The following is a 16,923-nucleotide window of genomic DNA, read 5'->3' as shown; positions in this document are numbered from 1 at the left end:
GTAGTGGGTTATTTTCAGAGGTGACTGTTGGAATGTCAGACATTGTTTAATGAGAGCCATGCCCCAGCTAAACCGTAGACTTGGAGGAAGAAGGGAATGGCCCTGTTTTTCCCCCCACGGCCACTTCCCTCGAGGAAAGTGCATAAACATGCTTTCATTAGAGGATCTTACCCCTCAAGCCTCCCCATCCCTTTTAATTAAGGTGTGGAATTTTACCACTCTGTAAAAAAAAAAAAACACTAAGAACACTCTGTGGATGGATTCAGTGGCTACCTCTCAAATCCCAGCTACTCGGATGACAAGTACGCTCTGCTTTCTTTCTTCACATTTATATGCACCCTCCTCAACATCCACTCACTTTGTCTCACACATTTACACATGCACACAAAGGTACCATTCACTGTCATAATGTAAGGCTGTGAAACGCTGTAACATCCTTGGAAGATAAAATAAACATTTCTATTTTTGGATTGACAATCAGGGCACAAAATTCCAGGTGGCAACATTTGCAATGCAAACAAGATTACAGCATGAGATAAGGGCATGACTCTAACAGGAGCCACCTACTGTATCCTCACCAAGTCCACGATTTTTCCTCAATAGGCCTCTGTTCTACACTGTGCATCTCTAATGGTGCTTTTAGTTGTCTAAACACTCTTTTACAAGCCTGTCTAATGTTACACTTCTAATGCTTTTCTAATGGCCTCTTGTGCTTAATCCTTGGAATCAGTGGAAAACATTTTGGGAGATTTTGTTTCAGGATTTGCATGAAAGATTTGCCAACACAAACAGATCATCACGTTCATAAAAGACATTGCTTTGAAAGTGCACATGAGAGCATTTATTCAGTTAGCTGTAATTACCTTTTTGGGTGGAGAAATCACTGTCAGACTTGTGTTTTTTTTTTTACTACAGTTCTCATTACGTCTAAATGGTTTTACATTAAACAATGATTATGTGGAAGACGCTGTGGCAGTATTTTCCTTTTTGTTTGAGCTCAGGGCTGTCAGTGGTGATTGTGTGGTTGTTCTCTCTCTCTTTCTTCCAGCTCTCCGAAGCCGATCGGGGCGATCCATCATTAATGGAAACTGGGCTATTGACCGACCAGGGAAGTACGAAGGAGGGGGGACCATGTTCACCTACCGCCGACCTAATGAAATCACTAGTAGAGCAGGGGAGTCTTTTCTCGCTGAAGGGCCCACCAATGAGATCCTGGACGTTTATGTGAGTAGCCTCAAGATCCTTATTGTAGTGACTCTCCTCTTTCATTCATACTAAATATAAAAAAAAAGGTTTAGCCAAAAAAAAAGAAAAAAGACTTTCACAGCAGATAGCACATTTGCGATGGGTGAATATTTCAAGGTAAAGAGTATTATCTCATCTAGTAGTATCTCATCTACTTTCCCTCAGATGATCTTCCAGCAGCCGAACCCTGGTGTGCATTATGAATACATTCTCCCCTCTGAAAAACCAGTTGACCCTCAGCAACCAAACTACAGACCAGAAGGTAAATGAGACCCATTCTCTCTAACCCCCTTTTTATTACTGTCGCATCATCCGATTGCGCAATTAATTTTATAGACAAAGCAAATATACAAGAAAAGACTCGTCAAATGAATCAATCATAAGAAATGAGCATTAGTTGCAGCCCTTCACATATCCATCTCTTCATATAACTACTCAACCAGTCAAGCATTTATTCATCCTCATATGTCCAATTTTCACTTTATCCATCCTGTCACCACAGTGAGTCTAACCTACCGTTACATCTCTTGGTGCATTGTAAATTCATGTGTCCATGTCTTAGGGAGCACTGTGAATGGGCAGGGCGGGTACGACCATCACAGCAACACTCACCAGGAAAACTTCAAGCCAGCAGGCGAAGGGAGGTACCCTCCTCATCTTCCCGACAACCAGGTACCCGCCGTTCAGCCGCCCAGACGTGAGAAAGAGTACAACTGGAAACTGACGGGTGCTACGGAGTGCAGCGCCTCCTGTGGTAAAGGTAGGGAACCACGGTTTGTGTTAAGTGTTTATGTATTAGGTTTTTAGTTGCAGACATCCACAGAAACTTATGATTGGAATCAGCCAAGTCTGGCCCTTCCAAAAATATTCAGTTATGCACTAGATAAACTGTACTAAAACAAACCACTAACATTTTATTACTACAAGGCCAATTCTCTGACCTTTCCCATATTTACTTGTGGAGAAAGCCATGTCCTCTTGTGAGCACTATTATTGTCCTTGTTTCCTGGAGAATATTTGGAGATATTTCAGATGTAGTGTTCAGAGCTTAAATCAAATATCTGCTTTGTGTGATTTTTAGGATTCAGATATTCTGTCTTTCAATGTGTCCACCGGCTGAACCACGTCCAGGTATCGGATGCTTTGTGTGACAGCAGCAGCAGGCCGAGTCCACAGGAAGAGGCCTGCAGCCTGCAGCCCTGCCCAGCATTGTGAGAAACCAGACTTTCTCAAGTTGACCTAACGGCATAAATACTACTGTTACTGATGACTAGACATTTTTAAAAATGGTGAAAAATTACACCATAGTTTGATTAATTTATTAAATCAATATCCAGACATCTAAGCTGTCACTGGGAGGTGGTGAAGAATAGTGTATTCCTAAATAATATACAGTACATTTTAACATCATGATGCCACTCTCAACCCATTATCTCTCAAAATGCTTGTTTTACATGCAGAGCTTTTACACGTCATGCTCATAGAGAGTCAGAAAGCATCTGCAAATGAACACATCACAATATAAACAACAACAAAAAAAAAAACAGCATACCTAACACCAAGCCCCTGTGATTTCCTCCTGAGCAGCTGGGATATTGGAGAGTGGTCAGAATGCAGCAAGACCTGCGGCCTGGGCATGCAGCACCGGCAGGTCCTGTGTCGCCAGGTTTACGCCAACCGCACCCTCAATGTCCACACGAGCCGCTGCCGACACCTGGAGCGCCCGGAAACCGCCAGCACCTGCCAGCTGAAGATCTGCAGTGAGTGGCAGATCCGCTCCGAGTGGACCGCTGTGAGTGGCAGCTATCACAATGTGCCAACAACACAACACCTGTCTGACCCGTCTCTATAGATAACATACAGCATCCTCCTCATGATTTAAGCTTTAACAAACAGATAAAAGTGCTGTGTGTGTTTAAAATCTTTATTCCTGATGTAAGTAACATGACTTTTCTTCTTGTTGGTATCGGTGATGCTCACATCCTGCATCTTTTTGTCTCTCTTTACACTGTGTCAGCATGTACTTAAAGTTTATGAAGGAAAACACAAACGGAGTTTAGTCCTTGTAGAGATAAAGGGTGTACTTATGAAAAAATTTAAAGAAGCCACCCATTCTTTCCAGCGGTGTGTTCCTCCACAGTACAGTATTAACCATGTGGCCCGTGTCTCCATAGTGCTCTGTGCCATGTGGGCTGGGTCAGAGGTCACGAGAGGTGCACTGCGTCAGCAACGTGGGCGACTTTGTTCCGGATGAGGAGTGCAACATGAATCTGCGGCCTGTCGATGTAGAGAACTGTGACATGGGAGCATGTGCCAAGAGCTGGTTTTACACTGAGTGGGGCAATAGGGTAGGTGTTAAAAGTCAGTGGGAGACATAGTAACTTTTATTCATTTGTACTAACAGTGGGAGTCATTGTATAGGTCTGTCTTCATGAATCAAGCAGCTGTGCTTGATAACCAGACACTATAAAGATCTTTTAATAAAGATTTTGACAGTTAGAAAAGCTTTGACAAAGCTTCAATAGTAACAAATGATGCTCCTTTCCTGCTGCTGACACTCCTTCTTTGGTGTTGCTCTCATCTATAATGGCTTACAACGACAGTAACAATAGAGTAACTTTGACTAGACAAACAACTTGTAGGTGTTAAAGTATCAGAGCCGTAGTGAACAGGATTAAGGTAGAGATAAGTGGAATAACTAAATATAGAAGATGCGCGAGAGGTTTTTGCTGTTTACAGCTAACATCAGATGGCTGTGGAGACAGGAAAGCAGTTCAGAGTGGAATGACCAGTAGGTTACTGCAGGGAAGGAAGAACTAAGCAGATGTTAGGAGCAGGAAACAGGCATGAAACACATCTTTGTGTCTTACAGTGGTGAAACCACTTAACTGTACAGCGCTATGACAATACAGTACATTAGGACTCAAAAAGAGAAATGAAAGGCACTGATTTCACCAAATATGAACAACAAAGCCAGCTGAGATATGTGTTCAAAGGTGAGCAAATGTCAGTCTTTGGAAAGTGAGTCTTACATTTTGCCCACATAGTGTCAAGCTCATATCATACATGCATGTTTTCTCTTCAAATCTGGTTATGACCCATTATTTAAGTATTTTGCACAAAAATAAAAGCTCCGTTGCTGATCGGAGAACAACGTGAAATGTAAAATGCGTGTTCGCTCCACAGTGCTCTGCTGAATGTGGGATGGGTGTACGGACCAGGGGAGTCCTCTGCCTGACCAACCACATCAGCAGCCTTCCTCTGGAGGGGTGTGGCAGCGAGCGGCCGTCGGATTCTCAGGTCTGCAATAACGGACCCTGTGAGAATCGCATTGAGTGGTTCACAGGCCCCTGGAGCCAGGTATGAGGATGAGTGGAGGTCACGCTGGGTTTAAAGGGGGAGTTGTCTGGAGTCGCTAAATACATGGGATTTTACAGTGACTTTATATTGACATGTAGGGATTTTTGTTCCTGTCTCTATTTTGTGATGTTTAATTAAATCCATATGGTCTATGCTATTTTTGTATATGTGACCCAGTGCTCTGCAGAGTGTGGCGCGGGCAGCCAGCAGAGGTCAGTGGTGTGTCTGATGAAGTCAGATGACGGTTTCACCGTCATGCCGCCATATGAGTGCTCCTCCTTGGAGCGGCCCCTCAGCCAGCAGAGCTGCAACCTGAAGGCCTGCGGAGAAAAGTGGTACCACACTGACTGGAGTGCTGTGAGTAAGACATAAGACCCTCTCTCCTCCCTTAAACAAGGCATGTACTCCTCACTCCCTCTACTCTTAACAGGCTAATGGCCAGCAGTTGATAATCTGGGTAAATCCTGCTGAAGAAATCTGTCAAAATCCTCTGTAGATGTTTGCTGGTATACCCTGAGCTTACAGACACAGACGGTGGCTCTGGTTAAGATACACACAGAACCATCAGAGGTCTCCTTGATGATGTCACTTTCTACTGTGATTGCACCATGACATTACTTATCTCCATCGTCCTCACACTCCAGTGTGAGTAGTACTACTATCACAGGTAAAGGGTAAACATTGGTCCTTCATTTTCTTTTTTACTAGTATTGTAATTCATGAATGACAGAATCTCCAGTCTTAAGTATTTAAGTAAAACATCAAAACATCTGTCACTTAATTAGCAGCATACATATGCATGCATACAAAACTCTGCTAATCTGTATCACCAGGACTGTCTGGGTTGATCAGATTTGATGGACAGTGACCAGACAACCCATCAACTGTCATTAGATTTTAATTCAAATGTTTCTACAACGATTGGTGCCCTGAGGTACATGACACCACCTTTTGTCAACTGACCCCCGCCCTCATCAAACCAGTGAATGGAGCACAAAGAAAAAAATACAAATACAGTAATCTGTCATGTGAAATAACCAACACCAGGCCCTGTTCTAGACTGCTTTGACTGCCAGACTTCAAGACTCATTACTCGTGTACTCTATGACCGTCCTTTAGGACTGTAAGCTATAACATGCAGTATTTTATGTTATCCAACACTCAAGCCATATAAGCTGATAGTACATATTTGGTTTTGTTTTTTGTTTTGCTGCATCACATTCATATCAATGAGAGTGAGTAGATATTACAAACTCTCAGTATAACACAATACAGCTCAACTACACCACCAACTAAAACCCCAAAAGTTAAATTAGCACATCTCCAAAAAGGTTTAGACAAAATATTCACTGAGGTTATACCGTTGTATTAGATTAGCGTTCGTTTTTCTCAGTGTAGCTAATAAACTGGTATCTGAGAGTATGTTTTACATCTGATACACAATCCAGGCCACATCCAAGTACAAGTACATCTCACATGTTGTCAGTGCAACACAGTTTTATTAAAGCACTTCATATCATGACAGAAGTTACTGTGTCTCAGGGGGTGGATGGGGGGATAGAAGGGATGGGGTGGAGGTGGGGAGGGAGGGAGGGAGGGAGGGAGGGAGGGAGGGGGCTGGTTATCGGTTCCATTCAGGACATGGATTTTTTGAGGATGCGGTTCCTCGACATGCAGTAACCATCAAACTGCTCAGACAAGAGGCTGCTGCACTTCCTCTGTCCATACAGCTCTCTGAGTCTGCGAGCCTCCTTCTTCCTCTCCAGCTCATCCTCACCCTCATCCTGCTTGTTTCTCAGTCCAGACTTCAGTCTTTTCTGCAGCCAGTGCAGGGCCCTGATGGATTCTGGTGTAGCTTGAGACTTGAGGCTCTTTCCTTCAGCCCTGCAGCTGAGGGCGGAGTCGTCTGGGCGGAGCTCTTCCTCGCAGCGTGTCGTCTGCTCTCCAACCCAGTTGTTGATCAGAGTTTTTCTCTGACCCTGCTCCTGGCTCTTCACCACAGAGGTCAGGCACTTTGAGCTGGTGTTGTCTTGCACACGGCACAGCTCAGCCTCCTCACGCTCTCCTCCTCTGCTCCGTCTTCAGATCACTGATGGTGTATCTGGGTCTCGTGATGGGCTGCTCCTGCACCATCATGACCTTTTTCCACTGAAGCATCTCTGTCTTCAGTTGCTCCTGCTTTCCTTTCTCCAGGGACTTTTGATTATCTTCCCTCCTCTTCTCCTCCTCTCTCTGCTTGGCCTCCTGCCTCCTCCTCTCCTCTTCAACTCTTTCCTTCTGCCTTCTCACACTTTCAGCTTCTTTATCTCTTTCCTCCCTTTCTCTCCTGCTCTTGTGAAGCTCCTCCAGAGCAACTCTTCTTCTTCTCTCCATCTCCATTTCTCTCAGCTCTTTAAAGCTCTCTCTCCTAAAATACGCCCTTCTCTCTTCAGGGGTCATTCTGCGAATGTTGTTGGTGATCTCCATCTCAGCGTGGAGTTCATGTCGTGGTCTTGCCATCTTGTTCGAGTTAACTTGTGCAGCTTGATCTGTATGTGTGTGTGTGTTTGTTTTGCAGAGGTGTTTGGTGAAGTGATGCCGGTAAGAAGAGTGGTGGAACCATGAACAGTTCCATCAGTTATTTCACAGATTCCTTGATTCCCTCACAGTTCTGCTTCTAGAATGATCCGTGTGTCTGTTGATCCTCAGTCAGGAAATGTGTAACAAGCTTCAGCCACTGTAAAAGCCCTTTTAAAAGTCCTCCAATGATTTAGTATCAGTTCAATAAAGCTGTGGCTGAGACATACTGACTCTCAGTCCCTAGCATGGACTGCCCAACAGCCCAACACTGGATCCTACATTTCCCATAATACAACTCCCCACACGTATAGTGTCTAACACAGACTTTGTAGTTGCTAAGCTGTCACTACTATTTTCTTAGACAAGTCAAAGCTCTTCCAGAGCCACAGAAATATAATACAACTTCCCACAGGCTGAGATGTACGCATCACTATAGTAACTTGACTTTGACATGTAAAATTGGTGAAATACACCTTTACAGACTCTTGCTTGTGATTTTGAATTGAGTTTGTGACTTAAAAATACAATACTTTTTTTTTTTTTTTTTAAATGTTTTTAATCATGCTTGCGCCATGGCCCTATTAAAGAAACAGCAATGTTGGTTAGATGGTCAGTATGTTGGTTAGTCAGTCCACCATTTTGGTTCAGAGTAAAATAGTTAAATATAAATATTTAATAGATTGCCATTGAATTATGTAAAGACATTCACAGTCCTATGAAAATGTGTCAGCAGTGGACCAGCTTTAGCGTGGAGCTTTATTAACCTGACTGCTGTCTCTGACCCCTGTCCTTGCAGTGTTCAAAAACATGTGAGGGAGGTTTCCGTGTGCGGGAGGTGCGCTGCCTCTCTGACGGCATGCTGTCCAGTGAGAGCTGTGACGGGCAGATGAAACCAGCAGAGAGGGAGGACTGCAACCCAGAGCCCTGCATACCCCTCATAGGTCAGTCTTCTCCTAACCTTCTATCAGGAATATTATGGACTGGATCCAAGTGACTTTTATCATCATTTGAATGAAAAGTTTGTCAGCTGGGAATCCCCTGGCATGAGGAGCGCATCAGTAGGTGTTATGTCCCCTTTCGAATATCCTGAACTGGAAATTGTACCTTGAGCAAGGCATTGAACACCAAACTCTGTCCAACAGTTGAAGCCCAAGCAGCACTGCGAGAGCTTTGAATGCTGAGACCTTCCCCTGCAACATTTACAGAGGCTCTGTTGCCATATGTCCCCTTGCTTAATAAGCCTCATACAGTATTTGCTAGAAATTAAGAAAATGAATTTAAGACTTATTTCTGTTTTAGATGAGAACTGCCGGGACAAGTATTTCAACTGCAACGTGGTGGTCCAGGCTCGCCTCTGCGTGTATGATTACTACAAGACGACGTGCTGCGCTTCCTGCTCACGAGTGTCCCACAGACAGTCGATCCACCGAGGCCACAGCTAGCACTTTGTACCAGGGTCTCTCAGCTCAGTGTCGGGCCAGACTCAGTACCCGCTGCAGGCACTCTGGTCCTGTGCCAGCCAGGGGAGTGGACTGGCTGGACCTTGCCTAAAATGGACGTTTGTTTTTTTCTTTTGCCAAGGATGGAAACTGAAGAAGGAACTTTTCTGGCGGCTTATTCAGAGACAGCTGTTGGGAGAAAGGCATACCTAAGAATAGTGGAGGACAGGAATCCAGTGACTGGATAAACAGAGCCCTGATAGGGTGAGAGATCAGCAGCAAACTGAGGAACCCACAAAACACTTTATGGATTATAACCACAACTTTTAATAATTGTTTTTTATTTCATGGGAAACAGTTTGCAGCTGTCTTTTACCGAAAATGGCTCTTGAAGTGGATTACAGATGAAGAGGAGAGCACCTGTAAACTGTTTAGCGTGGACTATGTATAGACTGTATTATGCTCTAATATGGCTCTCTACTCAATGCTCAGATTTTTGGCACAATGTCATATGAAGTAGGTCCTGTCTCACCTATAATCAGCTATTTAACGCCCACTTTGTTGACCAAAGATATATAACCTCATTAAACTGAAGACAGTGACAGATTAACACCTTTTTCCTAAGAAACAAATAGTGTGTCATCAAAACCCTCCATGGTGCTGTTGGTGGTGTATCCTTTACATGGAATGGATTCACAAGGAAAATAGCAGAATTTGAATTCCTCGTGGCCCAGATTAGGTCCTTTTTTTCCTTCCTGCACGGCCATGAGGTGTAAATGCAGCCTTTGTAATATGTTTGTATATATGTATGTATGACAAAGTGAATGATAAGGTTTTTTTTTTTAAGGGTTCTCAGACAGTCCTCCCAGTAACTGAAGAAAAAAAGCCCTCTTTATTTATTTGCGTGGCTCCCCAGGGAGGACACTGGTTTATCGACCACCGGTGGCCCCTTTTTGGCTGCAGGGATGAAACCTTTGTTGCCTCTCTCCACCAATCACAGCCTCTGAACTGAATGTAGGCATTCCACAGCCTGTTGGATGGTAGAAACAGATGGTCAGAATCTATAATCTATTTATGGAGAGATCCTCTCCATGAATACATTATAGATACCCTTATATATATATTATGTGGGATATGATCATTCCGCAATTGTACAATTCCTGATGAATTACCAATCATAACTACATAGAATTATCCATAACATATGATTAATATTTGATTGCAAAGATAAATGATGGCAGTATTTTACAACTATTGACCTGGTATGGTAAATATGAGGTTTACATTAATAGTAAGTCCTTGATTATGAGCAATTCTATTCTTCCATAACACTTCTTCTTTTTGAGTTCCATGCAAAACCTGCACACAGTACCTCTCATACATTCAACTTTTATTGTATTATAGCCGTTATCAGTTCCCTCCAAGCAATATAAACTTACCTCTGATCCATAAGTACTGTATATGTATCAATGTCTAAGTTCTGAATGAATCTAGTATGCAATTAATTCCGTCTCTAAGGGACACTACCATTCTGAATGTACCAACTCGATGGCACGACTCTTGATTTTCCTAAAAAAAAAATCAAGAAGAGTGGAACAAAAATACCAGAATCTTTCAGTACTCACAATATGACTGCAACAAATAAAGCATCTGTATTTGCCTTATTTTAGATTTCAAATGTTCAGCAGTTGATTCTCATGTAGTGTTCTTGAGATTTTCTGAAATAAAGAAATTTACTAATTATTTGTACACTTTACAGCAAATTTTCCTTGTGTGATTTCTAAATTGATTCAGTTTCACATCACAGAGGAAGAGGAGGCAATACATTTGATTTAAGTCATCCATCTGGAGGACACAGGCGGTATTACAACAAATTTACAGCAGAGAATCCATTTCCTGTAATGATATATTGATTGATTTGATTTATCTCACTGCTTCATCTTCTGAGGAACTGTATTTTTTTCCATGTTGTCTGGTTCACAGACTTTTTGTGGTCCAATCTCATACTTTGTATAACTTCTATGAGAACATGTCTCCCATACTGAGGATATTGTAGATGCTAAAACACATGGGAATATATGTGAAAATATGTGTATATCAGTGTTTATAAAGAGGGACATAAATGAGTAAGATGTATTTTAAAATATAAGACATTTCTTTTGCCAGGAGGCACAGGAATGATTTGTCCAGCTTGTCCCTGTAAGTCCTTGTCAGTCTGAGAAATGTCACTCAGAGTTTCTAAGTGCCGGGCTCAAGGTTTTTGCAAAGTCAGCCATATTCACTGTCACTGCAATGTTATCTTCAATGCAAACCTGTACACAGTAGTGATAGAGCGGTCAGTCAAACACAAACGTTCAAAGACAATTCAATCATGTGCACATATGCTGAATACAGATAATTCAGTGTCAGGTATTTCTTGACTCATTATCAGTACTTCGTTGTCATTTCTACAAGCCCTCCGGTGAATTCACCTCCTGAAAAAACATACAGACAAAACAGTGGCAGCAGTCTGAAGTGAGCCAGCACTGGGCTGATGAAGCAGCTCCGGGTGGATTTGGCCAGAGGGCCTGGCCCGACAAGGGGGTTGACGAAGTATATGTCCGGCTCCACCATGAGAACCATCCTCTCCTGCACCAGGCGGCCCATCCGAAGACTCCGCTCTCTGGACAACAGTGCAGACTTTGTATTAAGGTGCTTTTGTTTTTATAGATGTGTTCAAGTTCAGTTCAAATCAGTTCTTCAAAAAGTGACACATTTCACAGTTTCTCTTGCTTCTTAAATTAAAGAATTTACTTCAGGTCAAATAACTATAAATAAGACATAAACAAGAAATATCATCCACAACCCGAAACTGTTTGTGTTCAGACAACATGTGACCATCCTCTCTCTCCTGCCCTCATCCTGAACTTGTTCCTGCAGCTTGGCCTCTTTTTGTTCCACTCTCACTTCTGAACCGAGAGCCTCTCTATTATTGATGACACATCAATACTGGAGGAACTGGAAGTGTTCGTTCTTCTTCTTCTGTCTACTGGATGGTTGTGATGCGAGCAACCTCAGAGTTGAAGTCCTCTGCTCTCACCTCAGGGTAGCCTCCCACATCGTGCACGTCGATGCCCAGCAGGTGTCCCAGGCCGTGGGGCATGAAGACGGAGCCCATATGGGCCTTCATTATAGATAGATAGATAGATAGATAGATAGATAGATAGATAGATAGATAGATAGATAGATAGATAGATAGATAGATAGATAGATAGATAGATAGATAGATAGATAGAACGATAGATAGATAGATAATTTACCTATCACCTAGGGGAAATTCATGTGACCATTAGCTCATTGTTGATGATAATCATAATAGTTGATAATAAATAAACAATAATAATTAGATTAGTCCACTTCCTTTGGCTGAGGTGTTGTATAGCCTGATGGCAATGGGAACAAAGGATCTCCTGAACCTCTCTGTTCTGCAGCGCAGCGAGATGAGACGTTTGCTGCAGCTGTAGCTGCTTCTCTGTCCTGCCAGAATGTTGTGGAGAGGATGGTTGGTACCATGGCTCCTCCAGGTGAACCTGATCAGCCAGGCGGTGCATGTAAGTCCATTTCACAGCTTCAACACAAACAGCTATGTTAATGAAAAACTGAAAATTTTTTGACCTGAATTTTAAGTGTGCCAAACAAACTTACAAATAACTTCATATGTGCAATCAATATAGCAGCACGTCGCCTACAATATAATCAGGCAGAAAAATTACTTCCAATATCAAATTTGTAAATTTTGCAGATAGCTGATGAAATGAATCTGGTGACAGAGAATCACTGCCTGCATCTTCAGTCTGTTCAGGAATTCAATGATGAAGGAAAATTAAATGAAAATTCAATTTGAATAACAGACTGAATTTGATGGATTTCCATTACATGTCACAACACATCCAACAATTTAGTGACTGAAGTAGTTATGTTGGTATTTTTTAGTTCGAAATCCTTTCAATGAAACCAGGTTAACATTTTAGTTAGAAGTGCAGTGTAGTTTACAAAAAGAATATAATTTGCAGGAGCCCAGCTGTGTGAAAAACAACCAATGTTTACTCCTTCTGAAAATGTTGGAACCTTTAATTATTTAAGGGCTCTTCAAAAGGTAAAACCCTGTTAAAAATCAAAGCTCATCATTATGGTCATCATCACAGATTGATTTCACAACAACCAAACATGCAGTGTGCTTTTCACCTCACAGAAAAGAAAAAAAAAACACTTTACCCTTCACATGTCAGTAATCCAAGTTATCCAAGCCTGTTCAAGTTCAATCAAGTTAAACCTAGCCTGGTTTGAGGTCAGCCATGGCAGTGCGGGAGGACTTCAGGAGGGCCTTGTAGATGACCCTCTGGTAGCAGTAAGTACGATATGTCAGATGATATGTCAGAATGGTTTAAGTACCCTACAAAGTGCTTTGGGTTTTGAAGACAGATAAAAAAGAACAGGAATATAATGTAACGTATGCCATGTGGTAGCTCTAGAACGACTCACAAACATTAATACAAAGCACCAAAAAGCCAGTGTCATCCAGCTACAGAACCACAACACCTGCAGTTACACATCTGCGGTTCTACTGACCTCTGCCACCTGCAGGAAGGAGAAGTTACAGTGGCAGCAGTTGAACTCTGCAGGAGTTTGCTGTCTACAGGTAAGAAATAAATAACTACTGCAATTTGCTCTGTGCAGACACATAATGTTCTGGTTCAGATTTTTTTCCTTTTTCATAGCTGTTGTCTATGTTTACAATTTATCTCTGGGTTTTTAATGTAGTCATTAATTATTTAATGACTTTATTTACAAGGTCTTCAAAGGATAATATTTGAATATACAACTTTATTTCTATTTGAGTACTGAATATCTACAGCAGACACACTGATGCTCCATTCCTGTTATTTTGGTTAAAAATGATACAGGCAGTATCTGTAGAGCTAGATATAAAACTGCAGATGTAACAGCACTGCACACTGCTTTGCCATGTCGCAGGTTGGCATGTGAACAATTGATCTGACAGTGACCCAACAACTCAACTTTCTGGAAATGCTGAATGAATGAATTGGTGAGTTTATGAGTTACAAGTTATTGGCCACATCTGAAAAACTGCTGACAGGTCAAAACTACTAAAAGCTGCTCACCACATCTCCCCCTGTAATTCTCTTGTCACTGGGAGCACTAGCATGGCCGCAGAAGATGACAGAGCAATTTTTGCCTCTGGCGGTGAATAATGTCACATACATGAATTAAAAATGAGAGATAAACAATAACTAGATATGAATAATATATCTCACCACAAAATGACACTTATGGAATTGAATGTAATTAAATTATGTATTTGAGTACAGCACCGCTGTTTTCAGTGTTTCAGAGTGTCCTGATGTTTCAAGCACTTCATTTGGACAGGAAAATCCTGCATTCACTGACCACTAACCCCAAGGAAGAATTCACTGCATGTGGCAAAAGGTTACAAAATGATTAGTAACAAATCTTAAAATTCTTCACCCATTGTGATGTTGTTAGCTGGCAGCTGAAAGCCATGCAGGTACATGGGCAGGAGGTGTGACCCATCCCTAGGGATGCAAGGGGTGAAAAAGCATGTAAAAAAAAAAAAAGAAGAGGGATGAAACGGCACAAAAAGTACCCCAGTAAAAAGAGGGACTTTCACTGCCCTCTTCCTGACTCCATGCTTTTCAATAATTCATTCTGCATTCATTCTTTAATCATGAGGCGATCAAGCACATCAAACACTAGTTTAGATTTTGACGGCATTACAACACTGTGTACGATGGAAAGCACCACTTTTCCCTGTTCTTCTCATAGCACAAAGGCTAAAACATGGGTTTAGAAATCAGTGCAGTAAAGAAGAGGATGAAGTGAGATAATGCACTTCTTACCTCTCCAGTTCATATTCTGTCTGTCTGTCCAGGTTCCACAAGCACTAAATTCTCAAAGTCAATAGTTACTTTGCAAAATTTAATTAATATGATTATAAAATCTGTCATTTTCATTTATCCCCATGGCACTGTTTAATATCTGGAGAGAGAATAGTAGCTTTAGTGACATGCACTGACTTCTACTCTACCACCGTGTCGTTCCTGATATTACCACCTGATGGCGCCAAAGTAAGAACATTGCAATTTTGACATCCAGTGACGTTTCCCAGAGGGTGTAGGGTGTAATAGATGCACGTCAAAATGAGCAAACCTCTGAACATATAACACCCTGCTGATGCAATGCAATTCAATTCATTTACAGTATTTCATTCATCCATTCAACCTTTGAGAAATGGTTTGGCTATTCACTTGGAACCCTTTCTGTTTTGTCCCTTATCTTAGTCATCCTAAACTTCTTGGATGAGAATCTGACATATGCCTGTAAAAAAGTCCTTGCAGATAATCTGTCCAACTGAAAAGGATCTCACCATTTTGTGGGCTTCACTGGAAATGTTGGTATAATGCAGGACCTCCAGCTCTGTATAAGTATCTTTATTGTGATGACTGAAATAGAGACGATAAAAATCATCTATTTGAATATACAAGGAGGCGTGACTGACAAACATCCCTCTATGCCGTGGACAACCAAGGAAACATGAAGTCCTTTTCATCTGTGCATACTGACTTCTGACTCTAAGAGGGGTGAAAAAACCCCAATAGAAAAACCCTTGTTTCTTAATGAAACCACTAAATGACTGTACTGATTACAAAGGTTTGTGATAATTTGACTGAAGAAACTTAAAGGCAATAGAGGAGGTTTCCACAGTCTTTATTCTCTTGTCTAGTTGGCTTTTTCAAATATATTTATTATAAAAAAATATATATATTTACCATTCCACAATGACTGAAGTGTTGTTAAATTGGAAACTGATAAAAGTAAACAAACTAACCTCTAGAATAAGTAAGATTTGGTAAATTAAGCGTTAGGGTCACAGTGTATAATAAAAGGCTGTAATATATGTGGTTAAGAACAAAGACCAGTGCTAAGAACAACAGTGACATTACCATTAATTGACAACTAACATGCAGAAGCAAGATTCTTTGCTTAATTAAATTATATTCAGAATTAAATTAATGAGCAACAATCAATATGCATGAGAGTCTAATCATGTTAATACAAACTGATACCAATTAAACATACTGACTAATTCCTTCAAAGGAGGCTTCATGGCAGATGCTCTGTCTGTGTTCTGTCCTCGCTCTGAGGAAAGAAAAAAAAAAAAAAAGAAACCCAAAAAAAAACAAAGTGAAATGACATGACAAGTGCTTCCAAATGGCAATGCAGTGCATCAAATTAGTTTATTTCCAGGCTGATAATCAAATCCATTATCTGAAATGAAAAGGCTGGCATGTCTTGCCTCAAATTGTCATAGTCATCTCATAGAAAATAAGAATTTTATTTCAGTTCAGAGGAACCTTGAGTGATCCGCTGTCCTCACCACAGCACTGTACTAATGGATGAGCTGCTCGAACGCAATGGGAAGAAAGCAAAATACCAGTGTGGGGAGCACTGCTGGATTCAGGTTGGGCAGGACATCAACAATCTGCAGGGAAGCAGACAGGGACTAATTAGAAGACTGAGACACAACAACAGAGCAGCACAAACAACAAGCACCGGTTTTCTTCTTCTACTCTCAGGCTGCAGAATAAAGGTCACTCTGACGGGAGCCATTGTGGCTTCATGGCCACTCTGGAATAATTGCCATGACTGAAATGATTAGACACTGAAGTGATAACTGCTTAAGTTATTCAAAAAGCAGTTATGAGATTATCACTCTCTGCTAAACAGTGATACAATGAGTCCATTAGTTGCAGAAATAACATCAGCTTATCAAAAAAAGAAAAGAAAAGAGGCAGCTCCAATCAGTTAAAGGAGCGTACATGCAGCCATATAAGAGATGGCAAATATGACTCATTGCACATTCATAGAATTTTCTTAAAATATCATCATAGACCCAAGAATATTAAGTTGAGGCAAACTGGGTTAAAAATAAGTAATCAAGATAAACACCAGTATTTTAAGAGGATGAAGAACACACTGTTCACATTTCATCAGAGGTGGATAAAGTACACAGCTTCTCCAAGTCCAATATTACTCCAATACAAGTGAAAGTTGTTCACTCAAATGTGTCCTTACTGTTTACTGGTAAAGAAAACTACAATAAACATACAAAAAACTTAAGCACCATATTGTCTCTAGTCTCTCTGAAAACATATCTGACAAGTTATGGTCAAAAAGGAGGGAGTGTGTTTCAATGTGTCCACGATTATTGTTTAAAACCAATAATGGTAACAAGCCATAG

The 16,923-nt window shown here is 41.3% G+C and overlaps 1 protein-coding gene across 2 annotated transcripts in view; it reads left to right on the top strand.

Moving 5' to 3' along the window:
• LOC130174648 (thrombospondin type-1 domain-containing protein 4-like) overlaps positions 1 to 10,346 on the top strand; it is a 45,776-nt gene extending 35,430 nt beyond the window's left edge. For both annotated transcript variants that reach the window (XM_056384702.1, XM_056384711.1), the window contains 10 exons: positions 1,049 to 1,224; positions 1,411 to 1,507; positions 1,808 to 2,005; positions 2,327 to 2,456; positions 2,833 to 3,037; positions 3,420 to 3,593; positions 4,432 to 4,605; positions 4,783 to 4,962; positions 7,961 to 8,105; positions 8,464 to 10,346. In XM_056384702.1, coding sequence (XP_056240677.1) covers positions 1,049 to 1,224; positions 1,411 to 1,507; positions 1,808 to 2,005; positions 2,327 to 2,456; positions 2,833 to 3,037; positions 3,420 to 3,593; positions 4,432 to 4,605; positions 4,783 to 4,962; positions 7,961 to 8,105; positions 8,464 to 8,606 — 1,622 coding nt within the window. In that variant the 3' untranslated portion in view covers positions 8,607 to 10,346. The remainder of the gene's footprint in view (positions 1 to 1,048; positions 1,225 to 1,410; positions 1,508 to 1,807; positions 2,006 to 2,326; positions 2,457 to 2,832; positions 3,038 to 3,419; positions 3,594 to 4,431; positions 4,606 to 4,782; positions 4,963 to 7,960; positions 8,106 to 8,463) is intronic.
• Positions 10,347 to 16,923: the final 6,577 nt, after the last annotated feature.

This window comes from Seriola aureovittata, chromosome 1 (genome assembly GCF_021018895.1).
Source record: "Seriola aureovittata isolate HTS-2021-v1 ecotype China chromosome 1, ASM2101889v1, whole genome shotgun sequence".
Lineage (NCBI taxonomy): Eukaryota > Metazoa > Chordata > Actinopteri > Carangiformes > Carangidae > Seriola > Seriola aureovittata.
Note: the sequence above shows the minus strand (reverse complement) of the source record. Positions and strands in the feature narration are given on the sequence as shown.